At 50.9% G+C, this 22148-nt stretch overlaps 2 protein-coding genes across 2 annotated transcripts in view; one reads left to right on the forward strand and one right to left on the reverse strand.

Moving 5' to 3' along the window:
• LOC138842507 (selenocysteine-specific elongation factor-like) overlaps nucleotides 1-22148 on the reverse strand; it is a 59326-nt gene that overhangs the window by 9429 nt on the left and 27749 nt on the right. The window lies entirely within an intron of this gene.
• On the forward strand, nucleotides 897-4019 carry LOC138842519 (nuclear RNA export factor 5-like). The gene is made up of 7 exons (XM_070044745.1): nucleotides 897-983; nucleotides 2016-2063; nucleotides 3064-3147; nucleotides 3263-3367; nucleotides 3484-3564; nucleotides 3703-3772; nucleotides 3919-4019. Exons 1-7 carry the CDS (start codon nucleotides 897-899, stop codon nucleotides 4017-4019), a joined length of 576 nt encoding a protein of 191 aa, XP_069900846.1.

A 22148-nucleotide genomic window follows, 5' to 3' on the forward strand; every position in this document is an offset into this window, starting at 1 on the left:
CCAGGACACTTTCTAAGCGTGGCTGTAGCTTCAGTATCCAGTACAGTAGATGTCAGAGTAAAGAAAATGAGCAAGAGCCAAAGAGAGGCCTTACAGAATGATGAAAGGATCAGGACACCAGGGAGACATAAAGTTCCTAAATGTGTACGCACCAAACAACAGAGCCTCAAAGTACATGAAGGAAAAACTGGTGGAGCTGAAAGGAGAAAGTGCCAGATCTATATTTATAGTGGGGGCCTTCCACACCCACCTCCCCCTTAGCAAGTGACAGAATTGCTAGAGAGAAAATCAGCAAGGATATAGGAGACCTGATTAACACAGTAAACTAATGAGATCTGCATGACATAAAGAGAACAGTCTGCGCAACAACAACAGAGTACAGTTTTTTCCCCGAGGGTCTCTGTAACATTCACCAAGTTAGACCATCTCCTCGACCATCAGACAAGCGTCAGTAAATTCAAAAAGAATTGAGGGACTTCCCTGGTGGCGCAGTGGTTAAGAATCCGCCTGCCATTGCAGGAAACACACGTTCAAGCCCTGGTCAAGAAGATCCCACATGCCGTGGAGCAGCTAAGCCCGTGCACCTCAACTACTGAGCCTGCGCTCTAGAGCCCACGTGCCACAACTACTGAAGCCCGCATGCCTAGAGCCCATGCTCTGCAATAAGATAAGCCACCACAACAAGAAGCCCGTGCACCGCAACGAAGAGTAGCCCCCGCTAGCCACAAGTAGAGAAAGCCCGTGTGCAGCAACAAAGACCCAATGCAGCCATAAATAAAGAAATAAATTTATTTAAAAAATATAAAAATAGGGGCTGCGCTTGTGGCCCAGTGGTTGAGAGTCCGCCTGCCAATGCAGGGGACACGGGTTCGTGCCCCAATCCGGGAAGATCCCACATGCCGTGGACCGGCTGGACCTGTGAACCATGGATGCTGAGCCTGCGCATCCGGAGCCTGTGCTCCACAACGGGAGAGGCCACAACGGTGAGAGGCCCGCGTATCGCAAAAAAAAAGAATTAAATTAAAAATAAAATAAATAAATAAAAGAAAAAAGAAAAAAAGAAGAATTGAAATCTCACAGAGTGTTACCTGTCCACGATGGAATCAAATTAGAAACCAGTTGTAGAAAGCAAAAAGAAGAATCCCTAAACACTTGGAAATGGTGGTTGAAACATCATTCCAGGTTATCATTCACACCCTTGTTATAGAAGGGCTGAAGTTAGGAAGAGTTGCCTGCTGAGCTGAAAGGCATTTCAGGCTGGCCCAATAGAGAGCTCACTCTGGCTCTTTCAAACAGCGTATTGTTCAGGGCAAGGCTGGAGAGAGGGAGACAGTTCAGGAGCCCGTTACATCAGTGCCACCTGACATTAAAGCTCCAAGTGCACTGGCAAAGGAAGTCCAGCTAGCTTGCTGGTTGTTAGTGGAATCGGTTTAGTGGCTCATTGGATTTGGGAAGCATGAGAGAGGTATTGGTGTGGTTGCTGGAAAGTCCTCAGAGAAGGCAAGATTCAGGTGCCTTCCTGGTATCTATATGACTGGTGTCCAGTCTAACCCATGGACGCATACACCTCGGTTCTTTATCAGTCCTGCACCACTGTTTTAAAAGTTTCAGCGTGGTTGTCCTCTCCTCCCTCCTCCCTCTTTGTCCTCCTTGTCGTCCTCTTCCTCATCCTGCTCCTCCTCGATTGTCCCCTGATAGTGCCATCTGTCGGATAAGGCTGTCCTCTCTGGACAGGCAGAAGAGTGTCCTTTCTGAGGCTTGTGGGACTGGTCCCTTAGGCCAGGTTGGCACTTTGCCTGCCCTACCATGCTGTTAGCCTAAGACATGGTACGTGGTAAGTGGACCACAGATGTGTCTGCAAACTTGTATTTTTGCTCCTCTTTTCAGAATACAGTGATGGTGGTAGACCACCTCAAGGAAGAAAGAAAGGTTGGAGTTCTTTCCCAGGTAATTCTGGCGAGAGGAGCCCTCATTATGAATACGATGGGTGTGAGCCTCAGCCCTCACACCTCCAGGAGGATGATGGAAACGTGGTGAAGAGGGATGTCCAGGAGGACCCCGAAGTAAGACAGTAAGTGGCCAGGCAGCAGGGTTTGTACAGCCCCTGGGACTATGCACCTCACTCACTCTCCGTGGACTTGTTTTTCTTCTCTCACTGCAAAACTGAAGCATGCTAGAAGTGAAATAATGGTTGAGCAATCCTAATTGTAGTGCTGGTGTCAAAGAGACGAGGGTGTACAGAAGACTTTCTTAGCACTTATGGCCACTCACCGTCCTTCTCTCCACGTCCCCCCTGCAGCTCTCCCTGTACCATCCAAGGCAACAAGAGAGGAGTGAGATGGCACAGTGAAGGCCACATGCATACTACTGTGTGGAGAAACAGAAAACCTCTGGAGAGAGAAATGGGGGAGAACACACAAGATGGAACCCCAGGGAGCTGGTTCAGGGTCACAGTGAGTATCCTGAAAAATGTATGGAATGTGCAGGAGAGAAAAGGCAGGGGGAGTTGTGTTGGTCTCATGTAGAGATGCTGGTTTCTTTCACTGGGGACAGTTTGTAATCTGTCCTTTTTGTTACCAGGAGTTAACAGTCTTGTTCATCTAAGGGCAGGTTCAGAGAAGCAATGTAAAGGGAACAGGCTGACCGTGAGGAGAACGGAGGAGCCTGTCTCAAAGCAAAGATGGAAACTACTGCCAAGGATATGGAGCAACTCCACATTGGAGGTCTCAGCTTGGCAAGCTGAGTGTGGGAGATGGAGGGTCGAGCCTCTGGAGACCTTGTCTGAGGGGCAAGCAGTGTGTGCACTGGGTAGGATCTCCTGGAAATTTATAAAAGGAACATCATCTCTGACACCTTGATTATGTGGAAGAGAGTTTGACTGGAGAGAAAGAGTATTTAGGAAATCCATATTACGCACACCCATAAGAAATCATGCCAGTGGTCCCTTCTTTACAAGCCCTTTCAAGCTCAGTAGAAGGCCGGGAAAGAACAGGAAAAGATTCGTCCTCCAGCCTAAATTCCCTGTTGTCTGTCCTCTCTCCCATGCCTTCTTTTCATCCTTAGATTCCTTATGGGATAAAGTATGACAAGACATGGCTAACGAACTCAATCCAGAGCCATTGCAGTGTCCCCTTCACTCCAGTGGACGTAAGAGAGGATGCCGAAGCCAGACGCGTGGGCACAGGGAAGGGGGAGAGAGAGACTTGATTCAGCAGGGTCTGCTGGCTTCTGAAACTGTTGCTGTTGCATTCAATCCCTGTAGTTCCACTTTATGCAAAATGAGGCTCAGTTCTTTGTCCAGGAAGCTAGCACTGCCTCTGCACTGATGGATGTCAGCTACAAGATTCGTGACGAGGAGAGCCGAAAGGTGTGTGTCGAGGGCGTTACGTGTACCTCATCCTGAGGAAGGAGTACAGGCCAGGGGCTGGTTGTCTTCTTTGGAACTAGAGTTCCTGGTGCTTACCCCACCTCTTCTTCCTGCAGATACCTGTCTTTGTCAGCCCCTCCGCTGTTCCCTACTCTGTTCGGGATAAGTTGAAGCCAGAAGAAATGGAGCAGCTAAAGGTAATGGAGACTCACGGCGAGTAGTGTGCCAGCGCTCAGACCCACCTCTCCTTCCTGCAGTCCCCCGTCCCGCTCGCCCCCAATTTCCCTGCCACCACCACAGCCTCAGAGTGGCTCTCTCCATCTCTCTCTCCACAGCTGACCTTGAGCAAACGATTTGATGTCTCCCAGCAAGCTCTTGACCTCCAGAGGCTCCGCCTTGACCCAGGTACGGCTGACAGCAGTAATTCTAGGGCGGGTGAGGGCAGAGGGGTCTTCCTGGAGGGAGACTTAGGGATGGTAACGTGGGGAGGGGCTGGTGCTGGCCCCACACCCCACTCAGCCATCCTATTCCCTCCCCTCTCCTTCCTGAAGACTTGGTGGGCTATGATATTGATGTATTTCTGAATCGAAGAAGCTGCATGGCTGCCACCCTGCAGGTCATCGTAAAGAATTTCCCTGAGGTGAGGCTGTAGGCCCAGGGGACGGTGATTACTCAAGGAAATGGCCAGGGAGGCCAGCTGCGGGAGGCCGGGCCGGGGAAGAGCGTGCGAATACAGACCCTCTACCCTGCCTGGGGCCTCCCTCCTCCCGCTGCCTGCTCCCACCGTCTGTGAGCTTCTCGGCAGAGGCCTGGGGCCCCCCTGGCTGCGGAGGCTCCCGGAACCCCGTGACTGCAGCTGAGGCCGGCGACATGAAGGGGAGGGAGTCCCGTCCTCCTTAGGAGGAAGCCCGCAGAGAAGGTCCAAAACCAAGAAAAACTAAAAGTACGTAATGAAGTTACAGAAGAAATCATCAGCTAGAGAGTCAGGATGGCTGTGGCTGGAGAGAGAAGGCTCTGCCCTTGCACCGACCTCTGCTCCCCACCTCCTGCACAGCCCCCGGGCAGCCAACGCCCAGCCCAGAACTGCCCTTCTCAACCCAAGCCCAAGCCTCCGGAAGCACAGGCAAAGGAGGACCGAAGGCACAGAACGAGACGCAGACGCGGTGAGGACAGGGGTGCGGCCGTCCTCGGATGTGGGCGCCACACTCAGCCCAGGAGGCCACCCATCTGTTGGCTAAAAGCACCTAAACCAGAAACTGTTTTAAGCTACAGCTGGTGTCTGGGCCACTTTATCAAGCACTTGAGACACAGAGCTGATTATTTTTCTGGCAACAGCGAAAACAGAAAGGTTGAAAGCACAGAGTCTGTCATCAGCTGTTTCCAGAGCGGTTCTTACAGTCACGTCTGGGTTGAGGCCAGAGACGGCAGAGAGGTCCACTCGGGAGGCCTGCTGCAGTTGGTCTTGTTCTTTCATTCCCCTCTTGCGTTTTGCTGCCTTGAGTCACGCAGAGTAAAACCCCTTGCACAGCATCTTTCGGTGCTTTAGATGCTATTTGCAAAAGAGCCCCTTAAAAAGGGACTTGGGTTAAAAGAAACGTGTGTGTGCTGTGGTCTTGACTCATGGTCGCTGCCCCCTTACTTGGATCTGGATTCCCACATCAGCTCTCTCCTCACTGGCCTGCTGCGTGGCTGTAGCCAACCTCTTCAGCCCATCCCGAGCCCCAGTTCTTCACCTGTGACACCCGAGGGGCTGTGGAGCTTTCCGAGCGTCAAGCACAGAGCCTGGCACGTAGAAGGTGCCCAACAAATGGGACATGATTAAGATCTGACTGGTTCTCATGGCTCATACCACCCTTTCCTTAACATCATCAACACCCATGGATGTGGGATCATGGGTGATTTTTATTTTCTTCTTCCTGTGCTGTTTTCCAAAATCGGGACAAGAAAATTCACTTCGCAATAACTATAAATACTTTATAACAAAAATCATTACCTACTAAAATGTTAGAGAGTGAAAATGCTTGGGCTATTCTTATATGATAAGAGTCCATCCCAGGACCAGAGGTCTCCCTCTGCTACGTCAGGGATCTGAAAACAGTTTTCAGGACCACTGCCAAAGCCAGCCGGACAAAGGCTGCCCCCACCCGCCTCTCCTGTCAAAGGATTCCAAACTCAGTCCCCATTCCTATGGTCCCCATTGCCCTAAACCAGGACCACACCGGGCCCCGTTCCGAGAGTGGCCCAGCGAGAAACTGGCCAGTGACCTGTGGCTTCTGCAAGCTGGGCTAACAGGGCTCCTGGGGGTCTTGTGAGCGATTCACTGGGAGACGGGGCGAGTGAGCTGAGTGCTGAGGAGTGAGAGGGTGTGAGATACAACCCATGTAGAGGCAGCTGCCAGAGGCTGGTGCAGGCCTGAGTGGGCTGGTCGAGGGGTGGAAGGGGGGGCGGGCAGGCAGGGCCCCGGGCTGGGGCAGGAAGAAGGCCGGTACAGACCACCAGCTGCTCCAGCATGGGCTCAGCACGTCCAGCCCGAGCACAGCCGTTTGGAGCTGGTTTCCAGCCCCAGGTCTGCATACCTGAGGGTGGACACAAAGCGCCCCAGTGCAAGTGGGGCCTGGTGACTGGCCAACCTTTGATGTCCCTCCAGGCCACAACTGGCCAGGTTCTCAGATTTGTTTATTTTTCCTGTATAACTTTTGCAATGCTTCAACTAAACAGAAACTTTTTATCAACCATTCCCAGAGCAAGAAAAATAGCCAAATGCTTGGTTTGTAACGGAAGCTGGTAGCTGTGCTGGGCTGGGGGACACATGAGAAAAGCTCCCACTTTGAGGGATTCGGAACCCACGAGGGAACTGCATCTGCTGCTGATACGGGGACCCTGTGCCCCGTCCACCAACTGCTCACAGAGCTGCTCTCCTCCGAGGTCCTCATCCCCCGGCTCCGTCTCTCTGTTTACTTGGCAGGAACCCCAGGCCAAGTGCCAGGCACAGGCTGGGCCCAGATCCAGCCACTCAGTCTCCGCTGCGTCTTCTGCTGGGGGCACTGACTCGGCAGCGAGAAAGCTGAGCCCAGAGCCACGGGCAGGTCCACAACCTTGCAGGAGGCAGCCAGCCTGAGAAACAAGCGGGCACGAGGGACATGGCCCGAGAGATGGGGGGCCCTGGATCCAGCTGTGCCTAAACCCAGCCCACAAATCATGCTGGTTGTAAGAAGCAGTTTGGGATGAATTTCTGTCCTTTACTAATGAAGATTACGTACTAACATGCTTTAACAATTCTACTCAACTCAAGCGTCCTGATTTTAGTGCCTTCATGGCATTTTCCAAGCAACTAAAGTGACTGCTTACACACATGATCTCATTTGAACCACCAACGCTGTGCAGTGCGCATCATGGCTACCCTTACTTCACAGACAAGGCCGAGGAATTATTCCCTTCCGCTGTTGCTGTCGCAATCATCATCGTTTCACCCAAAGTCACACAGATATTAGGCTGTGCAGCCGGGATCCAGATTCACATCCTCAATCCAAAACCTACACTCCTCCCCCCCAGGAAGGCCCCGCTGCCTTGGTGTGCACAGTCCTGTCCTAAATGCAGGCAGAGACACAAAGGCCGTGGGCCTCACCCCTCACATCAAGGGCTTGCAGTCACCTGGAAATTGGACATAAGACCATGAGCCCACTAAGGATGCAGAAAGCCAGAACACAGCTAAGAGTCCAAGTGTGAGGTCCAGGCACCATCCACACGGCAGGGAGGTGAGATGGCGCAGAGGCCACATATCAGAGTTGGAGGCTGGTGCAGAGTCTCCCCATCGCTGTGACCTCAGCGACCCAGGGCCGCACCTTCAGGTTCAGTCCTCCACCAGCCGCTGGGACTCCCCCACTCCCCTTCAACCAAGGTTTCCTCAGATGTGTGACGGTGCTGTCACAGCCTACCCCCAAGACTGCGGAGGTGCTCCCTCTTACCCATACTCCTTCTTCAAAAGTACCTTAATTATAGCTATCAGGTGACAGAGCACGGCAATTTCCAGTTTCCCTCCTGGAAACAAAGAGACCTCAGGAATTCTACAATCCTGCATCACTTAGTTAATATTCTGGTGTCAACTGATGGCCTCTGGGTCTGTACTAGGTCACTTTCCATTGAGTAATTATCTTCCACGGTGGCTGCACTGACTGAGACAAAATTTTTAGTTCAGCTGTCTTATTTTATGTAACTGAGGAAACTGAAACTTTAAAAGTCTCGTATTATATTTCGAACCGACTTGCATTGTATTAGTGACGTGTCACTGAATGATTTTCCTTAGTTCAAAATTTTTTCTTATGAAATCATAATATAATATTAAAGATGCTCCAGAAAAGAAAAGTCAGCAAGGACTCCAAAAGGACCTGAAGGCAAGTCCCGCCACACAGCAGCTCCTCCAATGTTGCTCACTCCTGTGCCACTGTCACAAAGGCTGCTGCACCCACCACACCTCCTGGCCTCACTGTCATCTCTTGAGGCCTCTGCCCAAGGAGCTCATTTCTAGTGAGAGGACAAAGGCAACACACCCCAGAGACTTGCTTCCACAGAACCTTCCCCAAGCTGCCACCCACTTTCCAGGGAAATTGAGGTGAAATGACAGTTGAGTCCTACATTGCAAGAAGGCGGGAGGGAGCTGGAGGAAGGAAAATGGAGCGAGGAGGGGCCGCCACCTGTAGGTACTGTTTTCTAAGGCTCTTACTCAGGTTGAACAACTTTGAGGTTTTAAAATGAAGCAAGAAACTCTGAATTATAGAAATAAATGTACTCTACTCTCATGCTGATATTCAAAGATGTCATTTTCTTGAACTGGAGCCCCGGAGGGCCCTCTGTGATGTGGGCAGAGCCCAGGCTGCTGGTGCAGGCTCCTGGCTGCCTGCCCTCCACCCTCCCTCCAACCCCAGCTGCCTCCTACGGGTGGGCTTCCGGGGAGGCAGGAAAAGCCTTCTCTAGAGCCGACTCCCTTCTGTCCGCTGACGAGGCACCGGGGTGTGGCAGGCAATGCTGCGCGCCCAGTCCCCGCTCTGCTCCTGGTGCCTTGGCTCCTGGCCTGTCACCCAGAGATCACCCCTTCCTCTGAAGCCTGACAAAGGCAAGGATAATTTTTCAAGGCTGGTGGCTGGTCAAATGAGTCCAAGCAAGCCGACTGCATGGGGAACTTCCGCCTCCCTGGAGCCTGAGGGGACCGCTAACACAGGTTTACAGATACCACCTGGGGACCAGAAGGAAAAGAAGACTCTGCCTAGGCTCTCCAGGCAGCCCCTTCCAGAGAGCTGCTCCAGAATGCATCCCACGACCCAGCTCCACATCCTGAGAGGAACACGGGACATGACACCAAGCACCAGAGTGCCCTGTGCTCGGTATGTACCCCTACGTCTTCAGCAGGGTTCTGAATACTAACATGCTTTGCACCGTAAGACACGTGGAATCACTGTGTTAACTTGAAAAGGAGGACAAAGGTATGGTCCAAGTGGGTTGGTACCCTGCACCCAGAGTGTCCCAAGGTTGGTACGTTCACAAGCAGAACAGTTTTTAAGAGCCGTGTGCCTGTCATGCAGCTCATCTCCCAACTCCAGGAAGGCCCTGCCTACAGACGGTCGTCCCAGTTGCACAAATTAAGCCAGATCTGTGGGATGAGACTCAGAGTAAATTAGGTCCAAGAATAAGCCTCTGGAAAAGCAAGAGTTTCATAAAAATGGCAACATATGCTCGGCCTTCTCCGGCATTAGTGAACGTGGGAGAGGCTGAAGGCCACTTAATGGTCTAATAAAATGTTTACAGGTGAAGGTTCTTACAGACAAAGACTGCCTGAGATCAGCACACCCTGTGCTGGGGTCCGGCAACCCTTTCATCAGGGAGATTTCACTGCAATGGCAGGAACGCACCCCACCCACAACCCGTCGGCAGGGGTCCCGCCTCTGCTCTCCCCTCTCTGGGCCCGCAGCCCTGAGGAGGGGGCTTTGCGTCTGTCCCCGTGGCCGGGAGCTCCCATGGGGCAGGGGTCTCTCCTGGCCCATAGGAGGGAGGGCCCACATGCTGGGTGCAGACAAGTGCACAGACCAGTGACCAGGTCAGCAAATGAACAGACAGGGACAAACGCTGAACTGGAACCGCCCAAGAGCCCTGTGAACAAGGTGAACAAAGGTCAGGTGGACGCCAGCTCATGGTAGATACAAACACTACTAACTCAGGTGGATCGAAGGCCTCAATATAAGAGCTAAAGCCATAAAGCTTTTAGAAGGAAACAGAGCAGGATGCCTTCACGACTTGGAACAGGCAAAGATCTCTTAAGCAGGTCACAGAAAGTGAAAACCATTAGAGAAAAAAAATGAACAAAGAGCCTTCATCAAAATTAAAAATGTCTGCTGGACTTCCCTGGCACTCCAGTGGTTAACACTCTGAGCTTCCACTGCGGGGGGCACAGGTTTGATCCCTGGGCGGGGAACTAAGATCCCGCTTGCTGCACATCACAGCCAAAATACAAAACAAAACAAAAAAACTAAAATGTCTGCTTATCAAAAGACATCAAGAAAACAAACAGGCAAAGCCACAGATCGTGACAGAATATTTACAAAACATACATCTGACAAAGAACTGGTAAACAGATTCACAGAGAACTTCTATAATTTTTTAAAAATTCTAAACCCAATTAAAAATGGGCAAAAGAGGGACTTCCCTGGTGGCCCAGTGGCTAAGACTCCATGTTCCCAATGCAGGGGCCCTGGGTTCAATCCCTGGTCGGGGAACTAGATCCCACATGCTGCAACTAAAGATCCTGCATGCGGCAACGAAGATCCCGCGTGCTGCAACTAAGACCCGGTGTGGCCAAATAAATAAATATATATTTTTTTAAATGGGCAAAAGATTTGAAAGATGCTACATAGAATAAGATATACAGATAGCAATAAACATATTAAAGAGTAGTCAACATTATTACAGGCATACCTCAGAGATATTGCAGGTTTGGTTCCAGAACACTTCAATAAAGCAAATATCACAATAAAGTGAATCACATGAATTCTTTGGTTTCCCAGTGTGTAAAAGGTTATGTTTACAGTATACTGTAGTCTATTAAGTGTGCAATCGCATTATGTCTAAAAAAACAATGTACGACCTTAATTTAAAAATATGCTAAAAAACCCTGACCATCACCTGAGCCTCAGCCAGCTGTAGCCCTTCTGCTGGTGCAGGGTCTCGCCTCCAGTGCTGGCAGCCGCTGACTGATCAGGATGAAGGCTGCTGAGGTTGGGATGGCTGCGGCCATTTCTGAGAACAAAGGCACCATGAAGTTCGCTGCACCGATGGACTCTTCCTTTCATGAATGATTTCCCTGGAGCAGCAATGCTGTTTGGCAGCATTTTACCCACAGAACTTCCTTCAAAACTGGAGTCAATCCTCTCAAACCCTGCAGCTCCTTTATCAACGAAGTTTGTGTCATATCCTAAGGCCTTTGCTGCCGTTTCAACTATCTTCACAGCCTCTTCACTAGGAGTAGATTCCGTGTTAAGAAACCACTCTCTTTGCTCATCCATAAGAAGCAGCCCCTCATCCGTTCCCAAGTTTCATCGCAAGATGGCAGCAATTCAGTCCCATCTTCAGGCTCCACTTCTAGTTCTGGTTCCCCTGCTGTTCCCACCACGTCTGCAGTCCTTCCTCCATGAAGTCTCGAACCCCTCAAAGTCATCCAGGAGGGCTGGAATCAGCTTCTTCCAAACTCCTCTTAATTTGGATATTTTGACCTCTTCCCATGAATCACAAGTGTTCTTTTTTTTTTTTCTTAATTTTTATTGGCCACGCCATGCGCGTGAGGCACGTGGGATCTTAGTTCCCCGACCAGGGATCGGACCCGCGCCCCCTGCACTGGAAGCACGCAGTCTTAACCACCGGACCGCCAGGGAAGTCCCGCAAATGTTCTTAATGCCATCTAGAATGGTGAATCCTTTCCAGAAGGTTTTCAATTTACTTTGCTCAAATCCATCAGAGGAATCACTGTCTATGGCAGCTACAACCTAACAAAGTGTATTTCTTAAATAATAAGACTTGAAAATCCAAATTACTTCTTGATCTGTGGGCTGCAGAAAGGATGTTGTGTTGTTAGGCATGAAAACAACATTAATCCCATTGTCCAACTCCATCAGAGCTCTTGGGTGACCAAGTGCATTGTCAGTGAGCAGTAACATTTTGAAAGGGATCTTTTTTTTCTGAACGGTAGGTTTCAACAGTGGGCTTAAAATATTCAGTAAACCACGTAAACAGATGTGCTGTCACCCAAGTTCTGTTGTTCCATTAACAGAGCATAAGCAGAGCCAATTTAGCATAATTCTTAGGGGTCCTAGGATTTTTGGAATGATAACTCAGTCCTAGGTTCAACTTGAAGTCACCAGCTGCATTAGCCCCTAACAAGAGAGTCTGCCTGTCCTCTGAGGCACTGAAGCCGGGCACTGACTTCTCTCTCGCTATGAAAGTCCTAGGTGGCATCTTCTTCCCATGAAGCCTGTTTCATCCACATTGAAAATCACCAATTATCTCAGCTAGATCTTCTGGGTAACTTGCTGCAGCTTCTACATCAGCACTGGCTGCTTCCCCTTCCACTTTGATGCTATGGAGACGGCTTCTTTCCTTAATCCCCACGAACCAAGTCTGCTACCTTCACACATTTCCTCTGCAGCTTCTGCCCCTCTCTCAGCCTTTATAGAATTGCAGAGAGTTGGGGCCTTGCTTTGGATGAGGCTCTGGCTGAAGGGAATGTTGTGGCTGGTTTGTTCTTCTATCCAGACTACTGAAACTTTCTGCACATCAACAATAAGCCTGTTTTGCTTTCTTACCATTCGTGTGTTCATTGGAGAAGCACCGGTAATTTCCTCCAGAACTTGTCCTTTGCCTTCACAGCGTGGCTGACTGCTCGCACAAGAAGCCCAGCTTTCGGCCCATCTGGGCTTTCGACAGGCCTTCCTCGCTAAGCTTCATCATGTCTAGCTTTTGATTTAAAGTGAGAGATATACAAGTCTTCCTTTCACTTGAACGTTTAGAGGCCACTGTAGGGTGATTAACTGGCCCAATTTCAATATTGTTCTGTCCCAGGGAAGAGGGACAATTCCACTTACATCAAGTCCTAGAACAGGGAGGCTAATCTATGTGGAAAAAAAATCACACCCGTGATTAACTCCAGGGAGTGAGGAGGGGAAATGGAAATGGAAACTTTTTAGAGCAGTAATTCCCAAACTTGTCTACACATGAGAATTCCCTAGGAAAGCTCCCAGCACAAGCCCACAGCCCGGTGACCCCACAAGCAGATCAGCATCCCAGGCAGCCTTCCCAGGGGATTCCAACCGGCAACACAGCCACTCTGCATCGACCGCAATGTTCTACATCCTGGTTGGCATTTGGGGTACACAGGTATGAGTTTGTCAAAACTCCAAGAATCATACAAGTAAGATTTGTGTTACATTTTACATATAATGAATTATCAGAAAACAAACGTAAAAAAGGAAACATCACAAAACAACAAACAGAAACACCCAGCACCTGCAGCGCTTCACTCTCTCTGAAGTAACTTGACACTTCTTCCCTGGGCCTCCTCCCACCGCGAGAAGCTTCCCCAGCCTGGGTCAGCGTCCACCCCGAGTCAGGCCGGGTGGCCATCCTCACATGAGCCAGTCAAGTCCAGGAACAGAGAAGTCATCCTCGGTCCCAGGGCCTGTCCGGTGTCTGCTCAGGCCCTGCGGATGCTTCAGTCTCTGGCCCATCACCCTGCCCCTCAAAGTCCCTGGGACCTGTACCCTGCAGGCCTCTCCCTACTCACCGATCCCAGCTCCTCACAGCATCTCTGCTCTCCAGAATCTTCCTTTTCCCTCTTGAGCACACCCACAGCTCGGGGTCGGAGACGTCTCACCTCCCGCCCCTGCCACCACACCTACCATTACGGACACCACGTCCCAGGCAGGGAAGAGGGTGCAGAGCAACTATGCCAGGACACGGTGCTTCCCAAAGTAGATGACACACCCCATCAGATTGTTACTGTAATAGTTACGTATTTATTTTAATATGCATCGCAGGAAAATGTAACTAGCACTTTAAACCCATATTTCAAGGATAATGTTACTTAGGAGAAGGTTAAATAAAAGAAATGAGTCAATTTAAAGGAAAATAATAACAATAACAGTACTAGTAGCAGTATGTGGACAAGATGAAAATTGCAAGGGTGAATTGTGAACAATTCAAGTCTGGGATCACCAGTACCATGGGTCACCAGCAGTTAACAAAATAATCAACAGCAAACTGTCCTGTCCCAGGAGAAACTCTAACTTCTCTTGTCCCTGAGCCCCTCCACTCCACCCTAAGGTGCCACGTTCACCCAGTGACCACAGACGTCCTAATGGGACAGTCGGGGTGGTATAAAAACCAAAACCCTGACCATGCAGAACAAAGGTTTATTCCTCAGCAGCTTTGTGGTGGTCGTTTTGTATGAAACCTGCGTCCCATTTATTTTTGCACAGTTATGTGCTGCCATGGTTTCAACCCATACTCTTTCCCTCCTGCCCCAAGGTGTGGCAAGAGAGCTGTAAAAACGTGGCCGCCAAGAAAGGTTCACGTTAGCGCTCAGAGAGGGAATGTCTTCCGTATTTCTCACTGCGGGGTCAGAAGTTGGCTCACAGTAGGCACGCAGTAAAAACAGGATGAATAGAGGAAGGCGACTAAGCTTGGAGCCTGGCTTTTCAAATTCAAGTTTGCAAACCCAGGTGTGTGACGGTGTGCACAGAAAGTCGTGAAATAAATACAGTCCTGAGAGTTTAGACACAGCCTACATTTTCTTGATGCCCTGATGGTAACTCACTTAAAATATTATTTTTATAAAACCAAGATAAAGAGTACATGGGGTGCGTGTGGCATATCTATTAAAATGTAATTGCCCCAACAATCACTACTTCTAAGACAGAAACACTTCCACGAGGTGCAAAAAGGTATGCTCGAGCAGAGCCAGGAGACACCCGGGACAGCCAGCGCTCAAAGACTAGGTACGCTGTGCCCCACACGGGGGAACCCCGCACACAGGGGTGTGTACTGCACAGAGGGGAATCCTGCAGCCACTAACACGCTGGGTCTGAATGGTCTGAATGTACGTGGAAAAACCAAGGCACTGTTAAGTGGAGAAAACAAAGTGCAGAAGAGCAGGTGTGGCACAGCCCTACTATGAAATTTAAAAATGACAATATGAATACATTAATTAATATGGGTGTTAATATAAATCCACGTGGAAAAAGCCACATGACTATGCACCAGCCCATCTGTTAACCTCTGACGGGTGGGGAGACTCTCTCTAAAGCATTTATGATATGCTGGAATGCTATGAAAAGTCTGCAGTCAAACAAGGCGTGTTTGCAGGTAAGAACGCATACACTTGTTAAGAAGACTTGGAAAGACCATCTCCTTCCCCTCGGCCTCACTCAGACAGGCCCCTCCACGTGCAGCGTCCTTGGCCGGGCCCTGGGAGGAGGACAGGCAGCTCGGAGGACATGGCGCTGCAGCCGCAGGAGGGGGGCCTTCTTGGGCCAAAACCCGCGCAGCCCCGCCTCCCCTGTGTGCCCGTGTCTGCGGCCAGGGCTCAGCCCTGCCCCCATTTCCACATCAACACCCGGTCCATGCTGCTGCCAGGACAGCGCCTTCCTGACCCTGAAGACACATCTGTCCGGCTGTGTGCTTCTGGCTGTTTTGGGAGGCCTAGGGTTACTACTGAAGATCCTTTCTTGGGACTCTTGCTTTTATTTAAATATCACAAATATAATTCAACCACAAGAACTATTCCCCAGGAGGAAATGCTAAGAGGCCACAGAAAGACGTAAACTTTATTAAGACTAAGCGACTCCGAGTCAGAAGGGGTCTCTACTGAATTTGAATCTGGGGAGAGGATGGGACTGGGCACTAGCTCCAGAGCTACATAATACCAAAACAGCTTGTGCAAAGTCCCAGGGGCCACTGGGGGCAAGAGTACCAGTCTTCCCTCCCGTCTGCAGCCCCCCAGCCTGAAACAGCATCGCTCAGGGCCACCACCATCTGCAGCTGCCGGGAGAGGCGCCGCACATTCAGAAGCTCCTGGACCCACACATCCCGAGCTCGGAACTGCACAAACAAAAGGTTAGGGGAAGGGGGTGGGGTAGAGGGAATAAAGGCTTAAAGATTAAAGTCACAGGCAGAGACAGCTGGCTCTGTTTTTTAATAACGGAAAACACGAGTTGGGCCTGAATGTGCTCATTGTTCAGTAGAGGGGCGTCTACACAGGCAGGACTGGCTGGCGACAGCACGGCCTTCCCATCACGAGTCAGAGTCACCAACGGGGAGGAGGCCCGGGCTCCAGTTAGTGAGGGTGGCGTGGGGCACAGCAGCCAGTGGGCCACGGGGAGGAAGGGCTGGAGAAGGACACGGTCACGTGAACTCGGGGAGCCGGCGACACAGGGCGTCCCTCACACCACGCTCAGGAGCACAGACTGGTACAACCTCCTAAGAGGAACTTGCCAGTGTGGATCAGAGGCGTGAAAATGCACGTGCCCTTTGGCTCTGTAATTCCACTTCTGGTGTTCAAGCCCCGGGAAATGATCCAACCCAGGAGGACTTGGTACACAAAGATACTCTGTGCAGCATCATTTACAAGAGCAAGAAATCAGAAACAATATAACGTCCAGCGCTGGAGGAAATGGTTAAGTGTTTGTGCGTTTCTACCTGCCTTACTGCAAAGAGGATGGAAGGCAGGTTACATAAATACACAGGACAAAGGGGCAAGTGCAAGAGGAGGAATCACAGCAAGAGAAAAAAGAATGTGTTTAAAAAATGAGGCCAGAGCTGGGCTGCTTTTTCTTAATGCGCTGCGGAGGCCCACGTTCACACCACCGCCATCCACCGTGACAGCAGCGGCCACCTGCATGGACCTGCTGAGCACCCACCAGCCCACGTCCACTTTCACAGAGCCCTCTCAGCAAGCCCACCAGGGATTGATTCTGTCCTCAATTCACAGATAAGGAGCCCAGGCTCCAGAGGTCACCAGGGCCAGGAAATCATTGCAAGGTTCTGAACACAGGTTTTCTCTAAGCCAAGCGTGTCTGCTTTCCCCAACACCACACGCTTAAAGAAGCTGTATATTCATACAATGGAACACCTGCAGGCATGAAAACATGATGTTTAGAGAAAGTGACTAATGGTGTGGAGAAAACTGCCTAGGATATAATGTTAAATTTTTAAAAGCTGCAGAAAAACGTACAGAAAATTTATAATTTCAACCATGTAAACTAGATGATTATTTTCTTCCTTATAATTTTGCCTATTATCCATATTTTCTAAAATAGGTCTGTATTAGTTTTATAATCAGAAAAAAATGACTTTGTATTTAAAAACTATATAAAGGGCCTCTGTGTTCTTGTATCACAGCACACATCCCACCCATGCGCACACCAACCCACTTCTGCTTTCCATAAAAATTCTACATATGCAGTAGAATCAGAAAGTACACATCAGCAAAGGAACATCTTGTGTTTGTGTCCATCGTTCTGTTAATCATAAAGGAACAATTTCATTTTGCTCAGAACTTTGTCTTTACAAACGATTTGGGGTTATGCATGTCAGAAGACAATTACTATAAATGAGTTGTTTCCTTTTTATTCTTCTCCTCAGGCGGAGACTCTCACACAAGGCAGCAGAGAGGTACAGACGTACTTTCTGAGGCCTAACTGTAGCGGGGAGGGCTGCCCACACTCCAGGCCCTCCCAGAAAGGCAGCAAGAACAACCCTCACCCAGGGCGGCCTGTTGCCCGAGTCCAGCCAGGCTAGAGCTGCCTCCTGAAGGCCTGGCATCGGACACCTCCTGCAACAGTTTTATTTTTATTTTTATGTTTTGCGGTACGCGGGCCTCTCACTGTTGTGGCCTCTGCCATTGCAGAGCACAGGCTCCGGATGCGCAGGCTCAGTGGCCATGGCTCACGGGCCCAGCCGCTCCGCGGCATGTGGGATCTTCCTGGACTGGGGCACGAACCCGTGTCCCCTGCATTGGCAGGCGGACTCTCAACCACTGCGCCACCAGGGAAGCCCCTGCAACAGTTTTGTACCTTTTGCTTGGGACATGGGCCAGAGTCACCCCCACCCACCCAGCTGCTCAAAGGGCTCTCTGGTCACTGTCTAGACGTGCTGTCCCAGACCTCAGAGCAAATCCTCACGGCAAACCCCTTGGCTTTGCCCTCTGCCCAAACCCCAACCCACCTTCTGGGGACACAGGGAAGGCTTAGCCATCTTCAGAAACTGACACGCCTCCAGCACCTCCACCTGTGCCTGAGAGGCGCTTTTCTGCCCATCGTGGAGGTGAGGAGACCGACCGAGGCTCAGAGAGGGTCTCACAGCCAGGACCTGCCCACACCCCACCAGACAGGACAGATCTGGCAGATGACAACAGCTCCAAGGTGGACTTTGGAATGTTCTTTTCTCTGCCGGTCACCAAACACTGTGCTCAACAAGACACAGGCCTGGTTTTCTATCATGAGACAAAAGAATGACAAGTTCCCAAGAGCTTTTTAATTATTTCTTTAAAATTTGCCCTCTCCACTACCATGGAGTTAACCACTGGGGGCTAGCTTCCAGCACTGCACAGCAGTGGACAGTCAGCTGTGTTCTGGTTTATCTGAAAGGAGGAAAAATAATATTTTAAATGCTTTAATAGTTAAACCAATACAAGGAGGGCAGATTTTCTTCATGTTTCCTCAACAAAACTCACAGAACAGCCTGGCCCCTCAACTTTAAAATTAGTTTAGGTTAAAGGAAGAACCCCAAACTGCCAACAGACTTCACGCAAGGACTGTGTGAAGTATGCATTACAGGGCGGCTCCTCAGAAGGAGCAGAGGGGCGGCAACAGCTGACGCCTGGCCACCTCCCTGGACAGGAACGAGCTCTGAGGCCAGAGCTCTGGTTTGATTTTTATGTAATTGGGGGGAAGCGAGGACTATTAAACTAATAATGTTCGTTGCAGACATTTTGGGAAATCACATGGGGAAAGAAAAAACCTTGGAAAAAAATACCTCCTTTATGTAAATGAAAACTATGAGTGACCTTAGGGCTTCCCTGGTGGCGCAGTGGTTGAGAATCTGCCTACAAATGCAGGGAACACGGGTTTGAGCCCTGGTCTGGGAAGATCCCATATGCCGCGGAGCAACTAAGCCCGTGAGCCACAACTACTGAGCCTGCGCGTCTGGAGCCTGTGCTCCCGAACGGAAGAGGCCGCGACAGTGAGAGGCCCACGCACCGCAATGAAGAGTGGCCCCCGCTCGCCGCAACTGGAGAAAGCCCTTGCACAGAAACGAAGACCCAACACAGCCAAAAATAAATAAATATTTTTTTTTTAAAAAAAGTGACCCCTAAAGTCGGCTGTTAAACTGACATGTTTTTAAATTAATTAATTAATTTATTTATTCTTGGCTGTGTTGGGTCTTCGTTGCTGTGCGTGGGCTTTCTCTAGTTGTGTCAAGCGGGGGCATGGGCTTCTCATTGGGGTGGCGTCTCTTGTTGCGGAGCATGGGCTCTAGGTGTGCGGGCTTCAGTAGTTGCGGCACGTGAGCTTCAGTAGTTGTGGCTTGCAGGCTCTAGAGCTCAGGCTCAGTAGCTGTAGCGCACGAGCTTAGTTGCTGCGCAGCATGTGGACCAGGGATCTTCCCGGACCAGGGATCAAACCCATGTCCCCTGCAATGGCAGGCAGATTCTTAACCACTGCGCCAGGGAAGTCCCTAAACTGACATGTGATGTCTTTCTTTCTAGTGTTTTTCCTGTGCCTGTGGATTTCGTGTGTTACTGAACTAGGCTGAAATGGAATTCCTTGCCCTGCTTTTTCACTTAACATAATATTTAATGTGATTTTTCATGTTTTTAAATTTCTCCATAAGTATCATTTTCAAGAAGGGTGGCAAAAAGCGCCTTAATTTGTTCACCTGTGTGGTTTCTGATGTTCTGCTACTGTAAGTGATGGATGCTGAGAACATCTCTAAGCATAAAGCTCTGGCTCATTTTGATAATTTCCTAGAAGATGGATTACGAAACCACAAATAGAATTTATTTAAGGCTCTAGAGAGATTTCCCACAATTAGTCCCCAGAAAGGCTGGGCAAAGCCAAAACTTTCCAGTAACTGCCACTGAACTGGCCATCGCGCTCCCACCAGCCCACGGTCCCTGCTGCCCCAAAGGTGTCTGAAGTGCAGGCACCCCCGAGAGGCTGTTTCCATCCTGAAGAGAGCAAAGGCCACCAACCAGGACAGGTGCTGCGTGGGTGGGAGGGGCCAGGGAGGCATGCAGGGCAGCCCTGCAGGGCTTGGAGTGGCCGTCCACCCCGGGGGCAGCGGCTGCCCTCCCGCCCGGTGGATAGTGCCTGCCCCACCACCACTCCGCCCATCCAGAGGAGAAACCTTCCTCCTTCAGAGAAACTGCTCTGGAGTTGGGCAAGCTCCATTCACATTCCAGCCCACCAGGGAGAGCTGTCGTGGGGTTGTACAAGGTAACCGTGCAAAGACTGGTGGCCGGGACAAGTCGAGGAAGTTAAAACCTTTTAAAGTCATTATTACCACCCAGACGACCAGGTGAGTCATCCTCTAAGGCACGCACTAAACAACCCAGGCTGGGGGCAGGGAGAGGGGTCCCCTCCTGCAGCACCAGCAGCTGTCACGATCCCAGGACCCCCCGAGTGTGGGGGGCCCGCCAGCATGGACGACTGGAGGCTGGCCTCCTCTGCTTCCTTTCGGGGGCTGCTCTCTCTGGAGGGGGCTCTGTGGCCACGGCACAGCACCTGGTGGGGGACCCGAACTGCAGCACCCTTCAGTGACTCGGGAGGACAGAGCGAGCGGCCTGGGGGGCATAGAAACTAACCACCCTGCGGGCTCCTTGCACACACCTGGACACAGCTCAAACTCAAACCTAGACTCTGAGACCCATCTTGTTTCCTATGACGCCACGGAGCCCCTCACTTAAGACAAGCAAGCGCCCTGTGCCTTGGCGGGGGGCAGCCTCCAGAAGGAAGGAAAATGGCTGCGACACGTGATTACTGCCCCCTGACGATGGCAACCATCCCTCTCTTTTCTATCTAAGGAGACTGGGGGTACTGGGAGCAGGAAAGGCGTCTCCACCTTGGTGTCCCCCCAACAGAACAGGTGCTCAATAATATTGGGGAAAGGGTTATCAGTTAAATGACAAAAGGAGTCAAAAGACAGATTCAATAGGAGGGAGAAGAAAAAACCAAGCCAGAGAGAAAATCGGCCCACGGTGGAGCACTGTTTACATGTGCGAAGCTGGGGAAGATCCCCAAGTGTCTCGGGTTCCAGTCTAGGTGTCAGAGCAGGAGGCGGCCAGGGGGGAACGTGGTCCGGGACAACAGGACTCGGGCTCGGAACCCTGCTCGCACACTCGCCAGTGAGCCTGCCCAGCGCCGTGGGGCCTGAGCAGGGGGAGAGCAAAGGGGTGGGGTGCCAGCAGCTGGGCGCCCCCGACGGTGGAATCATCACGACCTGCAGGGAAATGAAGGGTCCTCCCCATTCTACGGGTTGTTGGGCTGAGGCTCAGAGGTGGGGTAACAGCCCAAGGCCAACAGATGATGCTGGAGCAGCCAGAAGCCCACCCCAGATGCTCCTTAAAGGAAAATTCATCTCATTTTACCCAACAATTCTACTCTTAGCTAGATCCCCAAAGTAGCTGAATGCCGGGAGTCAAACAGAGACTTGTGCGCCATGTTCACAGCGGCACCATTCACAACAGGCAAAGGTGGGACCAGCCCAAGTGTCCCTCAACGGGAGATGGAGCAACAAAACGCGGTGTACACGTACAGGGAAGGCTATTCAGCCTTAAAAGGGAAGGAAACGCTCACGACTGCTACAACATGGAGAAGCCTTGAAAACCTTATGCCCAGTGTGGTAAGCCAGACACAAAAGGACAAGTATTGTACGATTCCACTCGCAGGAAGTACCTGGAAGTACCATGGAGACAGAGGTAGGACGGTGGCTGCCGGGGCTGGCGATGAGGTTAGGGAGTTAGTGCTTCATGGGGACAGAGTTTCAGTTTGAGGTGATGGAAAGTTTTGGAAATAGAGGTGATGGTGGCACAACATGGTGGCTATATTTAATGTTATTTAATTACACACTTAAAATGGTCATAATGGTAAATTTTATGTTATGTATGTATGTTATATATGTATGTTATGTATATTTTACCCCAATAAAAAAAAATAATAGGAAAGTTTGTATGGCTGCCATAAGTGGAAAACAGTGACATGCCACAAGGAGAAGGCAACCATTAAAAAAAAAAATGAAATGCTGCTGCTCTGCCTGTGCCTTCTGTGAGCTGCCTGCCCTGGGCGGAGAGCATGGTGGGCAATGTCCAGAACCAGCACCATGGCCCCTCGCCCTTGGGTGGTCAGGGTGCGAGAGCACTGAGAAGGGTAGGGCTGGCCCAGCAGGCGGTGCAGGTCACCTGACACCATTCCCGTGCACTGGCGTGTGTGACCCACCTCGGAGGGCACTGCTCCCCTCCACTGCCGTCCGGCTCCCCACAGACCCACGGGCGTGGGAGGCCATCCTGGGGGCTGAAGCCATCCTCCCCACGACAGCCCCTCCTCCAACCCCAGCTGAGGAGGGCCCAGGACACAGGTGGGCAAGGCTAGAGAGGGGCAAGGTGCCTGGCACCTGGGCACGGAGGAGCTGGGAGCCCGGGGAAGGGGGCAGTACCAACAACCTCTGCCAACAAGACAGCCGGAGCAGA

The sequence above is a fragment of the Globicephala melas genome, chromosome X (assembly GCF_963455315.2).
Source record: "Globicephala melas chromosome X, mGloMel1.2, whole genome shotgun sequence".
Taxonomy (NCBI): Eukaryota; Metazoa; Chordata; class Mammalia; order Artiodactyla; family Delphinidae; genus Globicephala; species Globicephala melas.